The sequence below is a fragment of the Acanthopagrus latus genome, chromosome 11, assembly GCF_904848185.1.
Source record: "Acanthopagrus latus isolate v.2019 chromosome 11, fAcaLat1.1, whole genome shotgun sequence".
In the NCBI taxonomy this organism is placed as follows: domain Eukaryota; kingdom Metazoa; phylum Chordata; class Actinopteri; order Spariformes; family Sparidae; genus Acanthopagrus; species Acanthopagrus latus.
This window is the reverse complement of record NC_051049.1, coordinates 6,418,537-6,435,290: the sequence shown is the minus strand read 5'-3', so window position 1 is coordinate 6,435,290 and position 16,754 is coordinate 6,418,537. Positions and strand designations below refer to the sequence as shown.

The window sequence follows — 16,754 nt, the reverse complement described above, 5'->3', positions numbered from 1 at the left end:
ACAGAACACATTATATATACCAGTGAAATTACCAGTGGATCTCATGTTGATTGATGATCAAATTACAGATATCCAAAGAAACTTACCTCACACCCACTTAACTCACCCTTCATCAAATATGTGCAATCTATTAAGAAACCATTAAACAGTCTGGTTAATTTATTCAGTTTTTGGTTCGTCCTGTGGGTGGCAGCATGGTTTCATCTTCATGTTCCACAGTCATGGAAAAAGCTGTATAGATCCTCAAAGTGTTTAGGATGTCAATAGCTCTTATTTGGTCTGAGTGGGGTTGGGGTCATGGATAAACATTCACTCAAGAGGACCCCATGAGCACTTTTCTTTTCTATTTTCCTACATGCTCCTTTTAAATGTTTCAATACTGAGCTGAATGCTATATATTTTCATTATCTATCCATCCATGATGATAATGTGGGAAAAATATGATCATTATTGACCAAAAACATTTATAATCACAGTGTTTTATAGCAATTACTGCATTTAAACTTATTCAGTGGATATTTGGTGCAACTGGTGCAAGACCTTCTTAACAGAGAAAAGATTCATTTCTTAGCTGTTTATCTGAGCTGTACTTTCACATGGAAACTCAAATGAATAAGCTGGAGAAAATGATTTTGAGCATGACTGTCTGTAGACTGATCATGTGTGAAGTCATCTGGACAAACATAGCTGTCAGGGGGCCGCTTTGAGCTGCAAATCTCTTCTTTTTATTGCACATTTTATTCAGGGAAAGCACAAAATTGCAAGGGAAAAAGTAAAACAGATAAATAAAACAAATAAAAATAAAATCATGAACTCCTCCCACAGCAACCTGTAGCCAATGGCGAGGTGTAAACTGCGACATGCTACCTCTGAGCAAGGCAGATCTGAAATGATCCCAATCATTTATGTTTTATTTGCTTCTTCTCCTTCTTTATAACGTGAATTTTGCTCGTGGAGTACTTTGACGTGGCCTCGAGGTAAACCATGCTATCACGCTGAAAGCAGGGGTGTGAGCTTGTGAATTATGTAATTGAGAAATTAGAACAATAATATCCCACCTCATACGAAACACCCTCAGACCGCAGCACAGTTTTTCTCCCCCGATTGCCGTTCCGCTCTCTGATTGGCCCAAAAGAAGGGGGCGTCGGAATAAACAAGCGCTCCGAGCGTTCTGATTGGCTGCCGTCACGCCACTCGAGCTGTTGCCTGGTGATCTGCTTGCAGCTTGTCAACCGCACGATCCAGTTACTGTAGCTGCCTGCTGCAATGAAAATATCTCCGTTGGTGGGTGGATATATCGGCCCGGTTCCATCATTTTTGTTCCCCAAACAGTGACTGAGTGAGTAGTTTATTTACTGATCATAAAGATAAGAACTGTGAGCTTCAGCTACAATGTGAATATCTTCTCCAAGGCTCCCTGTGAAAAAGAGACGTTACCAAGCTTGAGGTTTGTTTTGTATTTTTACCTCTTTTTTTTTTTTTTTTAAGCTAATTTGCGGGTTTCGTGTGTTTTGTGAATCACTGGGCAACTATGTTAGCTTCATTATAACGTTAACTGAGCGGGAGTTAGTCCGCGTTAGGACAACTGTCAGTGTGAGACCGTTCGCACTAAGTTGTGTTGAGTGTAGCCGTGTGTTCGACTTGTTGGATTTATTGCTGCTCTGCATTGAAAATGTGGGAGCTACATTCATTCTGTGGGCAGTCGTAGCTGACACACACACACACACACGCACACACACACGCACACAGTGCAGCCTTCGCCAGAGTCTGTGTTAAAAACATTCATTTTAAAGAGCAGCATCTCGCCCTCGCATGTGTGTTGGCTGCTGTCATGCAGAAGTTGCATTGCAGATATTTGTGTGAAGGCAATTATTTTTCCTCATGTTTTACCACAATGAGTCATTTTTTATTTTTTTTATTTTTTACATAAATGTGAGTGTTTGCTGGTTGTTGTTGTTGTTGCTGTTGTTGCTGCTGCTGTTTTCATTTTGTGTGTACTCCACTTACCTCTAAAGGCAGTGACATTGTGAGCTGGATCTCATGTTTTTGCCCCCCCTCCAAAAAAAATATATTTCCACTGTCCCCCAGTTATGATCATAAACCCAATTCAGAAAAATAATGGTTGTGCATTGATCATAAGAGGAGGTTTTTTAAAGGTGCTGTGTTTTAGATTCCACAGACTCCAGTCCTTTACCACGCATGAGTCATTCTGTTGATAGAGACAAAATATATGATCCTCACAGCAATGCACAGTGCATTCCTGATCATATGAGCCCTGTGGGTCTGGGCCTGGAGAGTAGCTGGCTTAAAAATCTGCCCTCGAAAAACCAAAAAAAAAAAGAAAAAAAAGAGGCTGCATGCCATTGCATGTAGGCTGTGAAATGAGGAGGAGATGGAGGAAGCACGGTAACACACTCATCTGACCAGAGGCATTTTCTCTGCATCCACCAGCGTTAATGTTTAGCCTCGTATCATACTCCTCGAGTTTACCGACAGTTGCCATCAGTTCACCTGTGTTGACGGCGTTCGGCTGAGTAAGATAAGGGAGTAATAGACCACACAGCGGTGTTTAGTGCTCTGGGAGACAGAGTTTATTTTGGTGCTGAGGTTTTGCATACTGATGAGCAGCTCCTGTGCCCACAGCACCGTAGGAGACTGCTGGGAGTGTGAGTAGGCTACGCAAGTCCTTGGTATCTGGAGTCTTATCTGATTCAATAAGAGTAAAGTGTGTGTGGATACCAGAGGAGATGCTTTGATCGCATTTCGAGATTATCTGATACTGTTTCACCTTACAAAAAAAAGGTAGGAAAGACAGCCAGAACTTTGGAGCACTGATTCACGGTATCTTTATCCATCATTTTCATAAGGTAGAGTAAACTATGGAAGAAACATGACAGCTTTGTATTTACTTATTTATGGTAAAGGAGCACTCAACTGAGTCCCACTCAGAAGGGAATGATCATTATGGTTTTTGTGTTTCTGATTATTTGTCATCTTTATGATCGATATCTGCAACTGATATGCATTTGAAGTAAAAATGAAAATCTTGGTGTCAAAATTTAAATTTCAAATGAACAATTTTGAACAAACGTTACTCGAGTATTTCCAGTTTCTGTCTCTTTATACTTCCACCCTTGAGAACTTTAGTTACTAGTTACTCTGGGGATTCACGTTATTCAGTGTTTATAGGCCATTACTTGTAATGTGTAACCAGTCAGATAGTGGGTGGGACATTGAGTGTGACCACGTAGTGGTGACTACAGGCAAAGAGAGGAGGCTGCATCAGAGCCAGAGAAGAAAATTTTTATTTTTTTTATCAGCTATTGGACACAGACAACACTGATAAACAAAAAATGCTGAATATCTGCCCCAGTAATCGGCCTGCTCAGCCTGAAGATGTCGTCTGAGTTATATTGTCAGACTTGATTTTGTAAGACTTGAGACTTCAAATGCTTGACAGCAAACCGGTGTCATAAAATTGGGGCATGGAGCTTGACAGATGAGGGCATGTATCAGGCAGGGAACATGTGGTGAAAGATGATTTTGAAATTGCATTCTTGGGTTTGTTGGCTACAGTATTTTTGAAGAAATCTATTATGGGGATTAAAAGTCAGGATATCTTTTTAATTTTGACTTTTTTAAAAATTAATCTTTAAAATCCCTCAACAAATGGGAATATTGAATCTTTGGATTGACCTTTTAACTCGAGGAAACAGAGCTGTAGAGTTTCAGTTTTTAGTGTCTTTTCTTGTTTGAATTTGCGCTGCTTCTCGTCTGCCAATCAAATCAGTGCATACTGCTGCGGGCGATCTGAGTCCACCATGCTTGCGACCAGCGGACCATGTCGAGGCTGACGGCCGCGATGTCGTACAAGATGAACGCATTTCCGTGCTCGAAATTAGACAATAATTTTCTGATGAAATCACAAAAGAGGTCTTTATGTACGACGTACCAAAGTTGAAAATGCTGTCAGTATCAAAATGCTTTATTTCCGCTTTAATTTAAAACATCTGTAAGGAATCAAAAAGCAACCAGATGTTACAAGTTACATTAAGTAGTCATTAAAATAATGGCATTACTTTTTAAATCCCTTTAAGAAGGGAACTACTTATCTGTAATAGGGATGTTAATGATTGTTCATTTATCAATTCATCGCTGTCAAAAATTTAACAGATTAAAAATTAATTAACCAGCAATCTGAGAAGGGAACAAATACATCAAAACATATCTTGTTACAAATGACAAATGCTTGTTCACCAAATATATCAACATAGAATACAACATACTGGTATGAGGAAATCTATTTAATTAAAATACAAGTAATTTGTGATTTAAGAAAAATACAATTGCAATTCTAATCTGTAACCTATTACGTTTCACAAGTAAGCGTTCCAACGCTGGTGAATCCATTTCACAACATATTTAACATCTGGCTTAGGCATGTGACAGATTCACTTTATAAGGTAAGACATATATATATTGTCTGTATATGTGATTTGGTGTGTTTTTGTGCAGGTAAAAGCGAGAAACTGGTGAAGGCATGTGTCGGATATTATGGCTCACATCTGGCACTCGCCCCTCGGGAGCCAACAGCTGGCCGCCTCTTGCCATCCTGTAGCTGGACCTCCTCCGCCTGAGCTCCATGTGCCTCCCGCAACATACCTTTCGACTTCATGAAGATCCTTGACATCGGTGATGTAATGAATAAATTTGAAGTCCTTGGGATCGTGGGTGAAGGTGAGCGCTGTCATTTGATACCGCTGCACAATGTAATGATGTGAAGTAAATTCTGTACATTTCATTGCGACAGTGACCGTTAGTCTAGTCTAGTCTTGTCTTCAGCCACAGCTTTTCATGTGAGGTAGCACACTCACAGATTCGTTGCAGGGCTTTTCAGTGAGCAATCATTTGATTGTTTGTGTCCAATTTGCCAGTGGAACAAGGCTGTTAAAAGCCTGGTCTGTCGTTCATGATTGCACAACTCAATAAGGTCAAGGACATTTAAAAAAATATTTAATCATCATGAAGAATTCTAACCTGAAGCTAGGTGCTGTGACCAGTATTCATACTCTTGTGTTGTTATGGTAGAAATGAAGAGGTGGTTTGGGGGATTCAGTTTCATTGTAAAACACAACGGCAGAAGGTGATTTGACACTTAAATTCCTCCAAAATGCTTCTCGTGGTTTATATTTCTCTTTGAACCACTTGGTTGATAGAAAGTGGCAGAGGCCTTGAGGTGAAGCCACCCACCTGGCCCAGATTTTACACTCCTACTCCCACATTGTAGAAGTTTTATAATGTGTGTATAATGCATCTCCAGAAGACACAGGGAAACTCTGAGCTGGAATCTGAAGGCTGAACGCCTGTCCAAAGATGAGTCGGTCTGGAAGGGTGTCAGCACTTTTAGTTGTAGAAGTTTTTTTTTTTCAGTCCAGCTCAACTTACTGCCTGTGCACTCATGGCACGGTACGCTCCACTTGATCCAGCATCATAGATTTTTCCTCAGTGATCTTGAAGTCAGTCGATTTTGTTAATCATTTAGTGCAGTGTGTAGGCTCAGCCTCGCAACTAAAAGTACCAGTACACAGAATGTTATGCAATTATATCCAGATGCTTGTCTAAGAAAAGAAAATTAACGTGAAGAATCGTTCTGTACAAGTGATGTTCTTGTTTAATGGAATGTTATCATCCCCTCATGGATTATGGACGGTTTTAAAGACACTTTTGATGCCTTCAAGTGTCCTTAGGAAATAAGTAAGCTGACAAATGGCAGATATGTTATTGTAGATTTACATCGTCCTTGTCATCGACTTTGCTTTGTCTTTACGTTTCATTTTCTGTTAAGTTAGCTTATTATTCCAATGCCTTTCAGCAGCCACTTCTCTATTTTCCTGTGCTAGTGATTAAATTAATAAGGAAACAGTCTATGCTCACAACTACACCAGCAAGAAATTATGATAAGAATAGGAACATTCTGTCTTAATACTGTTACTGTTACGGATTAGTTACTGAAACAAAATGTACAGCTCTAACAATTTTTTCAATTAATCAATTGATTGAAGGAAAACTAATGGCCAACCATTTTTATAATCATTTGAGTCATTTTTCAAGCTCAAGCATTTGCTGGTTTCTAGTTTCTTCTACAGCTCTTCTTTGTAATTTATTACAAATAGTTGTTGGATTTTTTGAGTGTTGGTTGGACAAATTAATCAATTTGAAGACGTCACTCCTGGAAAACTGTGATGAGCATTTGATTTTTTTTCATACATTTTTTTTACTTTTTAACAATGAATCATTTAAAGGTGCACTATGTAGCCTTGGGGAATACATTCTAATCAGAAAAGAGAGAAATCTTCATTGATTGATTATCAGGCTTAAATAAACTAAAAAAATTAGATAAGAGAATGAACAAACTGACCTTAAAGGACGACACAGTTTCATTTTGTTTGTATGTGGCGGACCCTGCCACCTGTCCAGCTTCAAACAGTGTTCAGGGGACCTTATTTTCCTCTGAGGACGGCTTATTCATCAAGTATGGAAATGATGAATATTTCTCAGTTTGTATTATTGCCTTATTGTTATTTTAGATATAACCTTTCTGGGTTTCTGTATTTCTGTTCCAGAACTACATGGTGCACTTTTAATTATGAAAATAAGCCCTAAATCAGTGTCTGAAAATCGATCCATAAACATCATCGGCAATGATGTAAAGTACATTCAGTCTTTAGTGACCATGTTAAAACCACCTGTCTGGTCAAAAGGTGGCACAACCTTCTGCAGGTCGGCAGTAGACAGCAGCGTCTGTCAGTTTTAGGCTTGTAGGTGTCTGAACTCCAGCAGAATGCAGATGCATCAGAGCCGCCTCTTGCAGATGACTTCTTGCAGCACTGATGTGCTTCATGAAGGAGCACGGAGCAGTTTGTCATATGCCTGCTCAGTCCAAGAATTCCTCTGAAACCCTCAGGGGAAGTGTGTGTGTGACTGCCAGGGTCGATAACATCAGAACTACAGTAGCTTGCCAACACTTGTGTCCTACTTTCTGAGCCACCTGTCCTTTTATAGTGGGAGATGTTTTTCCTTAATTCATGTGAACATATGAGAAGCATTAAAAAGAAGTGGGATTTTAAACCCCGTTCACTATGAAGGAACATGGAGGGATTAAAACCACTCAGTAGCTTCAGGATTTGTTAGCACTTGTTAGCATTGTTTGCCAACTCGCCTTATGTGAGACTGACAAACTCTTTGTTCAGAAATCAACATTTATCAACTGATTTTATGCTGTATTTTTGTTATTATTTCACATGGGACTGTTTTTAAGTGAAGTGGCTCTACTTGAAATGCAGCAGGAGAGTACTGTGAATATTCATGAGAAGATTAGCTGTGGTTAATCGAGGTTAAACATGCGGCTTGCTCTCTTTTTTTTCCAGGTGCCTATGGTGTTGTTTTGAAGTGCCGACACAAGGTAAGATTTTCACGTAATCACAAATCCCTATCTTGTCACACTATGTGTTTCTGCACAGGAAAACTGTTATACAGCTGAAAGTCAAAGGTTTTAAAGGATCTGATATTTTTCTTATGTATTGTGAGTATATGCAAAGAAGTGAATAGCCTACTTTTGTGTCAATTCATGTCCAGAAACTGCGCACCGTCCCATCCTATCTATGTCCCATATCTAAGTGAATGGGCTGGCTGACATCTTTTCCAGTTTGGTTGCTAAGGGATCTGTCTCTCCCTTTTTAATGTGTCTGCTGTTACACATGGGGAAATGTAAAGTCATTACCATGTTTGTGAACCCCGCATACACCAAATCTGGTGCTTTAAATACTCATTAGAGCAACAAATGTGTATCCATCCACAGCTGAAAATAGTCCCTCATAAATGTACGCCTTATTCCTGTTTTAGTCACTTTTGCTGCAAACTACATAGTCCTGTTGTTTTAAGGCATTATTTAGACTTTTTGAAAAATATAATTATATTCAGGACACACTTATAAAGATGTGCGTCTTCAGTAGAAACCAGTGAGATTCAGGCTGAGAACCAGTGACAGGCTCAGAAAGTGGGAGTCAGACAAACATGTTGTTGGTTTTGGTCTTCTCTTTGTTGACAGTAAAAAGCACAGGGATTGCAGTGTTCTGTGTGTTTATCTTTTAAAAAAGAAAAGATAGTTGACATAATGTGTATTGTTTTTCAAAGGGGGTTTGTTTTTTTCATGCACCTGGTCACTCCACTTTAGATAACTGCAGTGGCCGTGTGCCTTTAAATCACTGTGATGTCTTAAGTGGCTCTCACGGACTGCTTGGTAATTAGCTAAAGTCCTTTTGTCTCCACTCGGGTTCATCAGAGAGAAAGATCGGCTTTGATTGGCAACAACTTTGTCAGATTTAATTCTAACACTACTCAGCCACTTCGTTTGTTTTCATTCATGTAAACATGGCTCTGATAGTTTATCCTATCTTTTTTTGTATAGAGGAATAAGGAACCAAAGCAAAAAAATAAAATACAATTTTAAAAAAAGGCAGCATGAATAGCAGACGACCCACACTGCAGTAATAGCCTTGTCATCTCAGTCCATTTAAGGAAGAGGCTGCGCCAAGAATTGACGGCAATCCAGCATGAATAAGAGAGACTAACTACCTCCTACTTGCAGAGATCTGCAGGAAACAGACAAAACACTTTCCGAGCCTCCCTCGTCAAAATCCTTGATGTTTTTCTTGTTCTGTGATTGCCGTGCATCTGCCTTCATTGCCGTGTTTATTGCAGCAATGACCTTACTCGGAGTATCCATTAGCCAGGTTCCTAATGTGAGCCAGTTAGCTTAAGTGTCAGAATTGTAAAAGACAACAGCACCAGACTTGATGTTGAGCAAGATCTCAGAAGTGAGGGGAAAAAGAAGAAAGGCCTGCTGTAAGCCGGAATCACAGCCTATAATTACTGGGCTTTATTATTCAGACTGATTGATCTCAGGCCTATGCAGCTGCAAATGCCAATGTCTCCATTTTTATTCAACAGAACTCACATCAATAGACCTCAGTTTGTACCACACAACAGACGGAGGCTCTTGCTTTGTCTCTGACACTCTATCAATGTGTTTATTTGTGCGAAAATCCATCATCGTCACCATAATCTCTAATATTCATCATTTAGGAGGAAGATTTTATTTTTCCTCATGAACACTTGTTTAAAGGCTGTAAGGTTTAACAGAACAGGCGACAATAGAGCCAAACAGATAAATCAGCTGGTCCGATATTATTTGAGCATGAATGAATAATATCGACAGATATATTATATGATTTATTTTCTCGATTTTGAAATCTGCTTCAATAATCCAGTACCCTTTAAATGCGGTCTCAGTAGAGAATGAACACCATATTCTCCACATGGCCACAGTGCATTTGTGCTGCTAATGCATAAGACTTAATAAAACATGAATGGTCCATTATGTAGTGGCTTCATTTGCAAATCTGTTACTCTGCCTTTTTTTTTTTTTTTTTCAGATAATGTTAGCATCTTAATATGCAACTGAGCTTTATTATAACACACTGCAAATGGCAATCCTCTGTTTTTTAGCTTGCTTCACTACAGTGGTCAAAAACACCAATTAAAGGTCCCATATTGTAGTGAAATTAAGTGTTTGCATGTTAGGGGCCATTTGGATAATGTATAATTATCGAAACAATCTGTCCAAAGAGAAATGCACATAGAAAGTGTGAGCTGTCAGAACTCATGTAAAGCTGTGATGTCACAATCATATAGTCGCCGCCCCCAACAGGGCTGTAATTGCCATGGAGGAGTTCTTGTGGAAATATAGCAGGTGGTGAATGCTCAGGCGTGTGAGAGCTGACCAATCAGAGCAGACTGGGCTTTTCAGGAGGAGAGCTTTAAAGACACAGGAGTTAAAACAGAGAGCTCACACACGAGTATGAACCTGAGAAAAGGGCGTAATATAGGACCTTTGATACAGATTTTAAACTAAAGTATTAATATTTTATATTAACAGGTGTTTAAATGACTATGTGTGAGGTGAAAGGAGTCATTCATTAGGATGAACCCACAAAAAATAATCACTCAACTTTGCTAATGTGCGTTCAGTCTCACTGGTACTATAACCAGAGCTACGGCAGGACGCTGTTCTCAGTAAATGCCCCAATAAAACCACGGTGTTCTCTGTCCAGCACCAAACAACAAACAAGGCTCAAAGTTTAACAGCTTAAAAGACAGATAATTACCTCGTATCATTCACCATATTAATCTGGGTGGAATATGACAGTGTTGTGTTTATCAGCTTGGTCTTTTGCCAAGTGGCTAAAAGAAATAATTTGAAGCAGCTTTTGATAATCTACAGTGCAGACGACAACAAATCAGTTAAAGATGAAAGAATTAACTAATTACTCTGTTAAGTGACTCGCCAAACTTATCAAAGTAGTTACTCTTGATCTCAGAAGGTTTTACTATCCTAATGGCCATAATGGAGGAATGGGTTTGTCACCCGTCAAGAACAGTGCTAATTGGTTTGTGTCCGCAACGTAGTCACAGTGCTGTAAAAACATTTAGAGAGGGTGTTTGTTAGCTGCGTTTTTTTAATACTTGATTTGATACAAATTTTGAATGTCTTTTTAATAAGCTCATTACAGCTCCATTATTTCTCCTGCATGTGACAAAGGAATAACAATCCCCCAACAGCCTGACATTTTGCTACTCTTCCGTGGGTCTGTGTGTATGTGTGTGTGTTGGCAAATCCATAATATATGCAGTTCTGATAGAATATCTGTTGGTAACTTTATTGCCTGACGTGTGAAAGCACAGGAGGATGAATTCTCTGGCTGCAGATCAATATGGACCAGTGCCATCTGGAAAATATTGTATTGTTAGTGTGAATGAACTGACATGGTTTTTTTTTTTTTTTTCAAGAGCAAACTCACAGATCTATGCTGCATAATTATGTGTGCATAACATAACTGGGCACACAGTCAAGTACACACACACACACACACGCACACGCATGTGTTGACACTTACAAAGCAGAATAACACATAGCCTACCAGGGGTTTGATGGTGCTGTGTGACTATGGGCCGTGCAAGTGCACTGGCCAGAGAAAATGGCTGTAACAACTGCTGCTTAGTCGCAGCTGCTTGTGCTTACACAACGTACTTATTTCACCAGTGACACGCCCCTCAAATTTGGTTCATACAGTGCATGTGTTTAACAGGAGTAATTAGATCCCATAACGATCTGGGGACAGATATAGAATGGATGGAAATACATTCTATGCACTGTCAATTTCCCCCCCATTTCCAGCCTAATCTGAATACGTTAAAGAGGCTGCTGGATTACTGTGTGTGTACCCCCACGTATGGTTTATAATATCTGAACAGATTTAAGAGTCAGCTGGTGGTTGTAGTGTGACATAAGGAAGTGACAGAGAGAGACAAGAGACAAGTTTTGATGATATTGTTTGGATGTTTCAGGTAAAATCTTTTCATCGTCACTGTTGTTGCCTTGATGGTCTAAGAAGATTTGGGATGATGATTGTAATTCTTTACAAGCCCAACTGCTATTTTTATTTATTTTTTTGATATCCAGTTATATATTAAGACTTAAATGTGAATGAGCCCGTGCTGTCCTGTGCCACCATAATGACACTGGGGCTTTTTGTTAGGAATGATTGTTGCCTCTTTTTGACTTTTTACTCGTCGTGGCAGATCATAGTTTTCAAAATAGTTTACACATTTAAAGGTGCAATGCAGTAAGTTCAACGGATTCCTGTCAAAGTCATACTCAAAACAAAAAAAATATGGAAATAAGAGAAAAATGGTCACCAGAATTGCTGTTGGTGTCATTTACAGTGCTAGCACAGGACCTTTGGACCAGGGCTATCTGATAGACTAGATACACTAGAACTTACTAAATTTAGTTCCGAAAAGTACATATTTTTACTGTAATACAGTCTTTAAGACCAGAAACAGACAACACAACACTATAATATAAAAATGTAACAATATTGAAAAGTCTCATATCACAATAACGATATATTATCCAGTAATATGATGATTTACATCTAGAAGCCAGAGCCATTCATGAGCGCAGTGTAGGCAGACAGAATACAGACTAAAGTATATATAGAATATGGTGCGTGATGTTGCAGCCATACGCTAACTTTCAGTTGTTGTTGTCACCTGGAGACACTTCTGTGCCATCCTGCACAATTTTGCCGCAGCAATTTGACGACTAGAGCACCCAGCAGAAAGCTGCTAAATGCTGTTATGTCAAAAGGGTAGAGTACACGCACACACGCAGGAGCTCTTGTCTTGTTGGTCTGGCCCATCTTTTATTAATTTCTTTTCCATCTAAATGCATCATAAAAAAAAGAACAAAAGAACATGTTTGGGTTCACTAATTTCTTTTTCTAATGGGAATACAGTGTTCCGTTGTAGTGTGATGACAGAAAATAAAGGGAAAACTACAGTAGATTCAAGGACACTGCAGCTGCGTATGCCAACTGAGCCGCAGGGATGCTCCAGTTCCTTTTCTCTCGTCTGTTGATGTTTGATACAAAAAAAAAAGGAAAAGAACATGAATTATGCTAATTTATTGTAAGTTAATTAAGAGGCTTTTGTCCCTGAACTTCATCATGATCGAGCACCAGTGTGGATATTTCTAAAGTCAATTTGCACCTCTTCAAAAATCTAAATTTTTAGCTTAATCAGATCTTTAAAAATCTAAATCCGCTGGTTTTTAGCCATGCCCAGCAATGTGGGCTCTAGGGATAGTAATGATGATCAGTCAGTCGTTCCACTACTTTGGACCAGACTGGAGACAGACCAGGTTTAACAGCTACTGGATGGATTGCCATGAAATTTGGTGCACAATTTTCATGTCAGTGAAATCATCAAGTCAGAATTTCATTTTGTCTAATACTTAAGTTCATGACCAGATACCGAAGTAAAATAGGAAACATTCGATAGATTCTTGATGTTGAACCCGACGTCAATGATCACAGCAGATACTGAAATATCAGTTGGCTGAGCAGAGATGGTGTTTTAGTGGACTGACAGGTGGATAAAATCAACGCGTGGTTAACAGACTCAACTTTATGCTCTGTTAGCTCTAATGTTCAAGCTTTGTTAGCTAAACACTCCACAGGACTCTGCTTCCCACTGGTTGCTACCAGCTAACTAGCTCTTCTCCAGCCCATCTCACCAGACTTGTTGTGCACAATAAACATAATCAGGGAAAATAGTCCAACATAGACAGTGATTTTGACAGTGACAGTGGTTTTTCATCTGCTAAGCAATAAGTATGCACACATTACATACATGCAAATACCCCTTTTGTCCTGGAGGTGTTCCGGGGGAAAAACACATTTTGTATCATCTGCCATCATCTCCATCCTCCAGACTTTGCGATATGGTGCAGGCTTCACTTGTTAAGTCATTGTGTTGACGAAACTGAGCGTATCAGTGCCGAGGGGGGAAACCACCGTCTTGCTTGTTCCAGTTCAGCCACGGGTTCATTGACACATAAGATATGTTTGCTCATGTTAGATTACAGAGCAAGTTAACCTATGTTTGGCTCTCTGCTGACCCAGAAAGTGTAGTAATACAGTGTGAATTCAGAACTCAAATCTTCTGATATAAAAGAGTACTGCATATTCACTTTGTGTGGGCTGGGGTGGCTCGTAGTTCAGGAGTTTATCTTGCGTTTAATTGTGTGCAGACCAAAAAACCTCACCTTGCCTGCGAATTAAACAGAAATGATACTGTTGAATTCACTGAAAAACAAACAAGAAAGAAACAATGGAAGTGGTAAATTCTGTTGTTGCTTTTTCAGGGTCGTTGAATCGGTTTATCAGTAGTTTCACTGCTGTTGTAAGACCTCCCACCCAACTCTCTGGGACAAGTTGATTTACAAACCAAACATTGTGTGTCTAAGCTGAAACTTTCCCTCTGAAGTGAGTCAAATACAAAGGCTTCTCTCTCGCAGCTAATCTAAATCCTGGATAAGGCTTGTGCATGGCTATTGGCAGGTTTTTGGCATTCATCGGTTTGGGAAATGTAGAAGACAGAGGGTAAACATAGCAGTGGTGAGTTTTTATTTCAGCGTGGTGCACCTCAGAGGAATGCACAGTTAACTGAGTGGCTTATCATCTCGTGAACTGGTTTCTCCAGCCGCTCTGACGACACGGAGGTAAAACATTGACAGCATCGGGCCCCTCGTCCCCTCAGTCGCGCTTAAATGATTCAGTTTGGAAGATCTGAAGCAGTGAATTATCCGTCATGTGTTTTCATTAACCGTGGGAGATTTATGGAATTAAGCCTCTTTATGAAAAGCCCTGGCCCTGGCTGCGGAGGTGGTCTGGCTCCATATTATCACTGGATCTCAGCCAGAGAGTGAATACACTCCTTAAAGTAGTTTGCATCAATGCAAAAGTATCTGCTCATAGAGGAGAAGAGGCATGAGTGCAGATGTCATAAACCTCCAGGACAGCATGAAAGGCCCCTCAAGTTACTAAGAAAATCAGTGTTACATAGTAGTATGTGATGACTGCTACACAAAGACATCTTGGAGGAGATTTCTGAGCAGGTGTGTGAGAGGAGTCATTTAAAAAGAAAATCAGAGAAGATGTCTCTTTTCCATATCAAAAGAAAAAGTAGAGACTGTGTACACCCACATTGTTCTGGATAAACGTACACCTGCTATGTTTGTTTTTGTTGACGGTATTTAGGCTCGTTGCCTCCTTACCTAATTGCCTGCTTGACTCACAGCACATATAAAATAAGATCCCTTTACAGTGTTGACAGAAAACATACAGAAGCAGCAGGTGTCAAAGCTGCGCTGTGAACATGTTAATCGTCCAGGTAAACACATTCATGTTGCATTCTGCGTTTGCGTTCCCCTTAATTTTCACAAGAGAATTTCAATATGCAAAATGCTCTGGCTGAAAGTTTCAGAGCACTTGAGATCCCATGAGGTAGTGCATCATGCATCATGCATCATGCATGCTGCATTGTATTATATTTAGATTACATTATGAATAGCAACGAGAGAAAGGCTTGTAACCTGCAGCAGGCTGAAGTCAGCATCTTAAATGTTGGCTACAAAATAAATTCTAAATATTGTACAGAGCATAAAATTGCTGATTTAAGAAACATTATGGATTTGCATTTTTACACTATGACAAGATTCATTGAAAACCAGCAGTGATCACATTTACATTTACCTTTTAAATACAGTGTAGCTTTTGATAGTGAACTGTAACTCAATGAATCAAATATATTTAATTTTGAAATAAAGTGTCATTGCCTCATTGGAGTTGATACATTTCAGAACTTCAAGCTGTGGACATTTCAACTGCATCAAGCTTTTTATTTTAGCGCCCTGCAGTTTCACTTATGGTCACTTTCATTTACGGCCCATCAGTGAGGTCTGGCCTCATGCAGGCACCATTAAGTGTATCACGTCCAATAAAACATGGTCACTGTGGCCATGACAACTTGGTGTGTAGTCCATGAAATAATATATACCACGACTGGAGAAGAGGGACCAAGGAGACAAAGAAACTAGGACAAGATAGTCACGCCCAGATCTCAAAGATAGGTGTGGTGAATGATTGACAGGTAAAGGCAGCGCTCTAAACTAAAACCAAATGCTTCTTAAAAGAAAATGGCAGCAAATTTAACTGCAAGATGTTAACATTAAAGCTCCTCCAAACTGAAATGTCAGCAGTATATACATTGTAAATATTGGTGTGTACAAACATTATCCCAAATGTTTCCAACGATGTTCAAACCCAGAGAAATTGTGATTCTATTTAACGTTACTGTGCGTTTCATTTGGTTGGCTGTCGATGGTGTCATAGCCCCTTTTCCTCTAGTTAGTATAACTTATGGGAAAACACTAGAAACATCAGGTGGCACATCTGAGAGTGAGGAAAGAAGTCAGTGTACATGTCTAATGTGAATAAAACATAAAACCTTAACCCGTCTGTGAACATTTCTGTCCGAGTTTAGATTTCATTGGCTTTGGTTGCTGTTTAACAATGAGGACAACAGCTCCCATGATCCCACGCTACTTTACAGCGATCTTTCATTTACTGTTATTTTGTTTGAACTGAGAGCTGCATTTAAGAGTAGTGGAAGTTTTGACTTGATGTGTGTGAAATACTGAGGCAGCCTAATCGCATATTGACCGTAATAGCAGGTTGAAGTTTAGATGATTGGAACAGAAGAGGAAGACTGCTGACCCTAATGTTCCCTCACAGAAGCTAATGTGATGTCGGCCTGAAAAAATCTAAGTGAAAGACGTCAGCTTGAGTTGATGGTAGAGAGAAATACCTCCTGACAGGGATGTGCATGCGTTAGTTGACATGCTAGACAAACAGTCAGCTAAGTCAACAAGCAAAGTGTGTCAGCATTTCCATTAGTTACAGAGAATACACACTGTGGACAGCTTGCTTCACGCAATCAATCCCGTTCTTAAAGATAAACATGAAAAAATTGCGAGTCGAGAGCAAAGAGCAGAAGCAAGTGTTCCTCCTGAGCTGCAGAAGCCGTCACATGATCACACCAGTCATCCTATTATTAGCAAGTGAGTGAGAACATATGTGGCACATGCCAAGAGGAGTCTACGGGCACAATGCTAGCCTCTTATGGTGAAGGCTCCTGGCAGCTCTAGTATGGCACGGGCTCGTTTTTTCCTGGCATGGTTCAGGTTCACACAACCCCTGAGCGCTAAAGACAGATGCCAACGCAGAGCC

The 16,754-nt window shown here is 39.7% G+C and overlaps 1 protein-coding gene across 6 annotated transcripts in view; it reads left to right on the top strand.

Moving 5' to 3' along the window:
- Positions 1-1,194: 1,194 nt before the first annotated feature.
- Positions 1,195-16,754, top strand: part of LOC119028909 (cyclin-dependent kinase-like 5) — a 40,494-nt gene continuing 24,934 nt past the window's right edge. For 5 of the 6 annotated variants that reach the window (XM_037115354.1, XM_037115353.1, XM_037115352.1 and 2 more), the window contains exons 1-3: positions 1,195-1,339; positions 4,516-4,737; positions 7,428-7,462. In XM_037115354.1, the coding sequence (XP_036971249.1) occupies positions 4,674-4,737; positions 7,428-7,462 (99 nt within the window). In that variant the 5' untranslated portion in view covers positions 1,195-1,339; positions 4,516-4,673. Of the gene's footprint in view, positions 1,448-4,515; positions 4,738-7,427; positions 7,463-16,754 lie in introns of all 6 variants that reach the window. The other variant, XM_037115351.1, reaches the window with a different exon arrangement.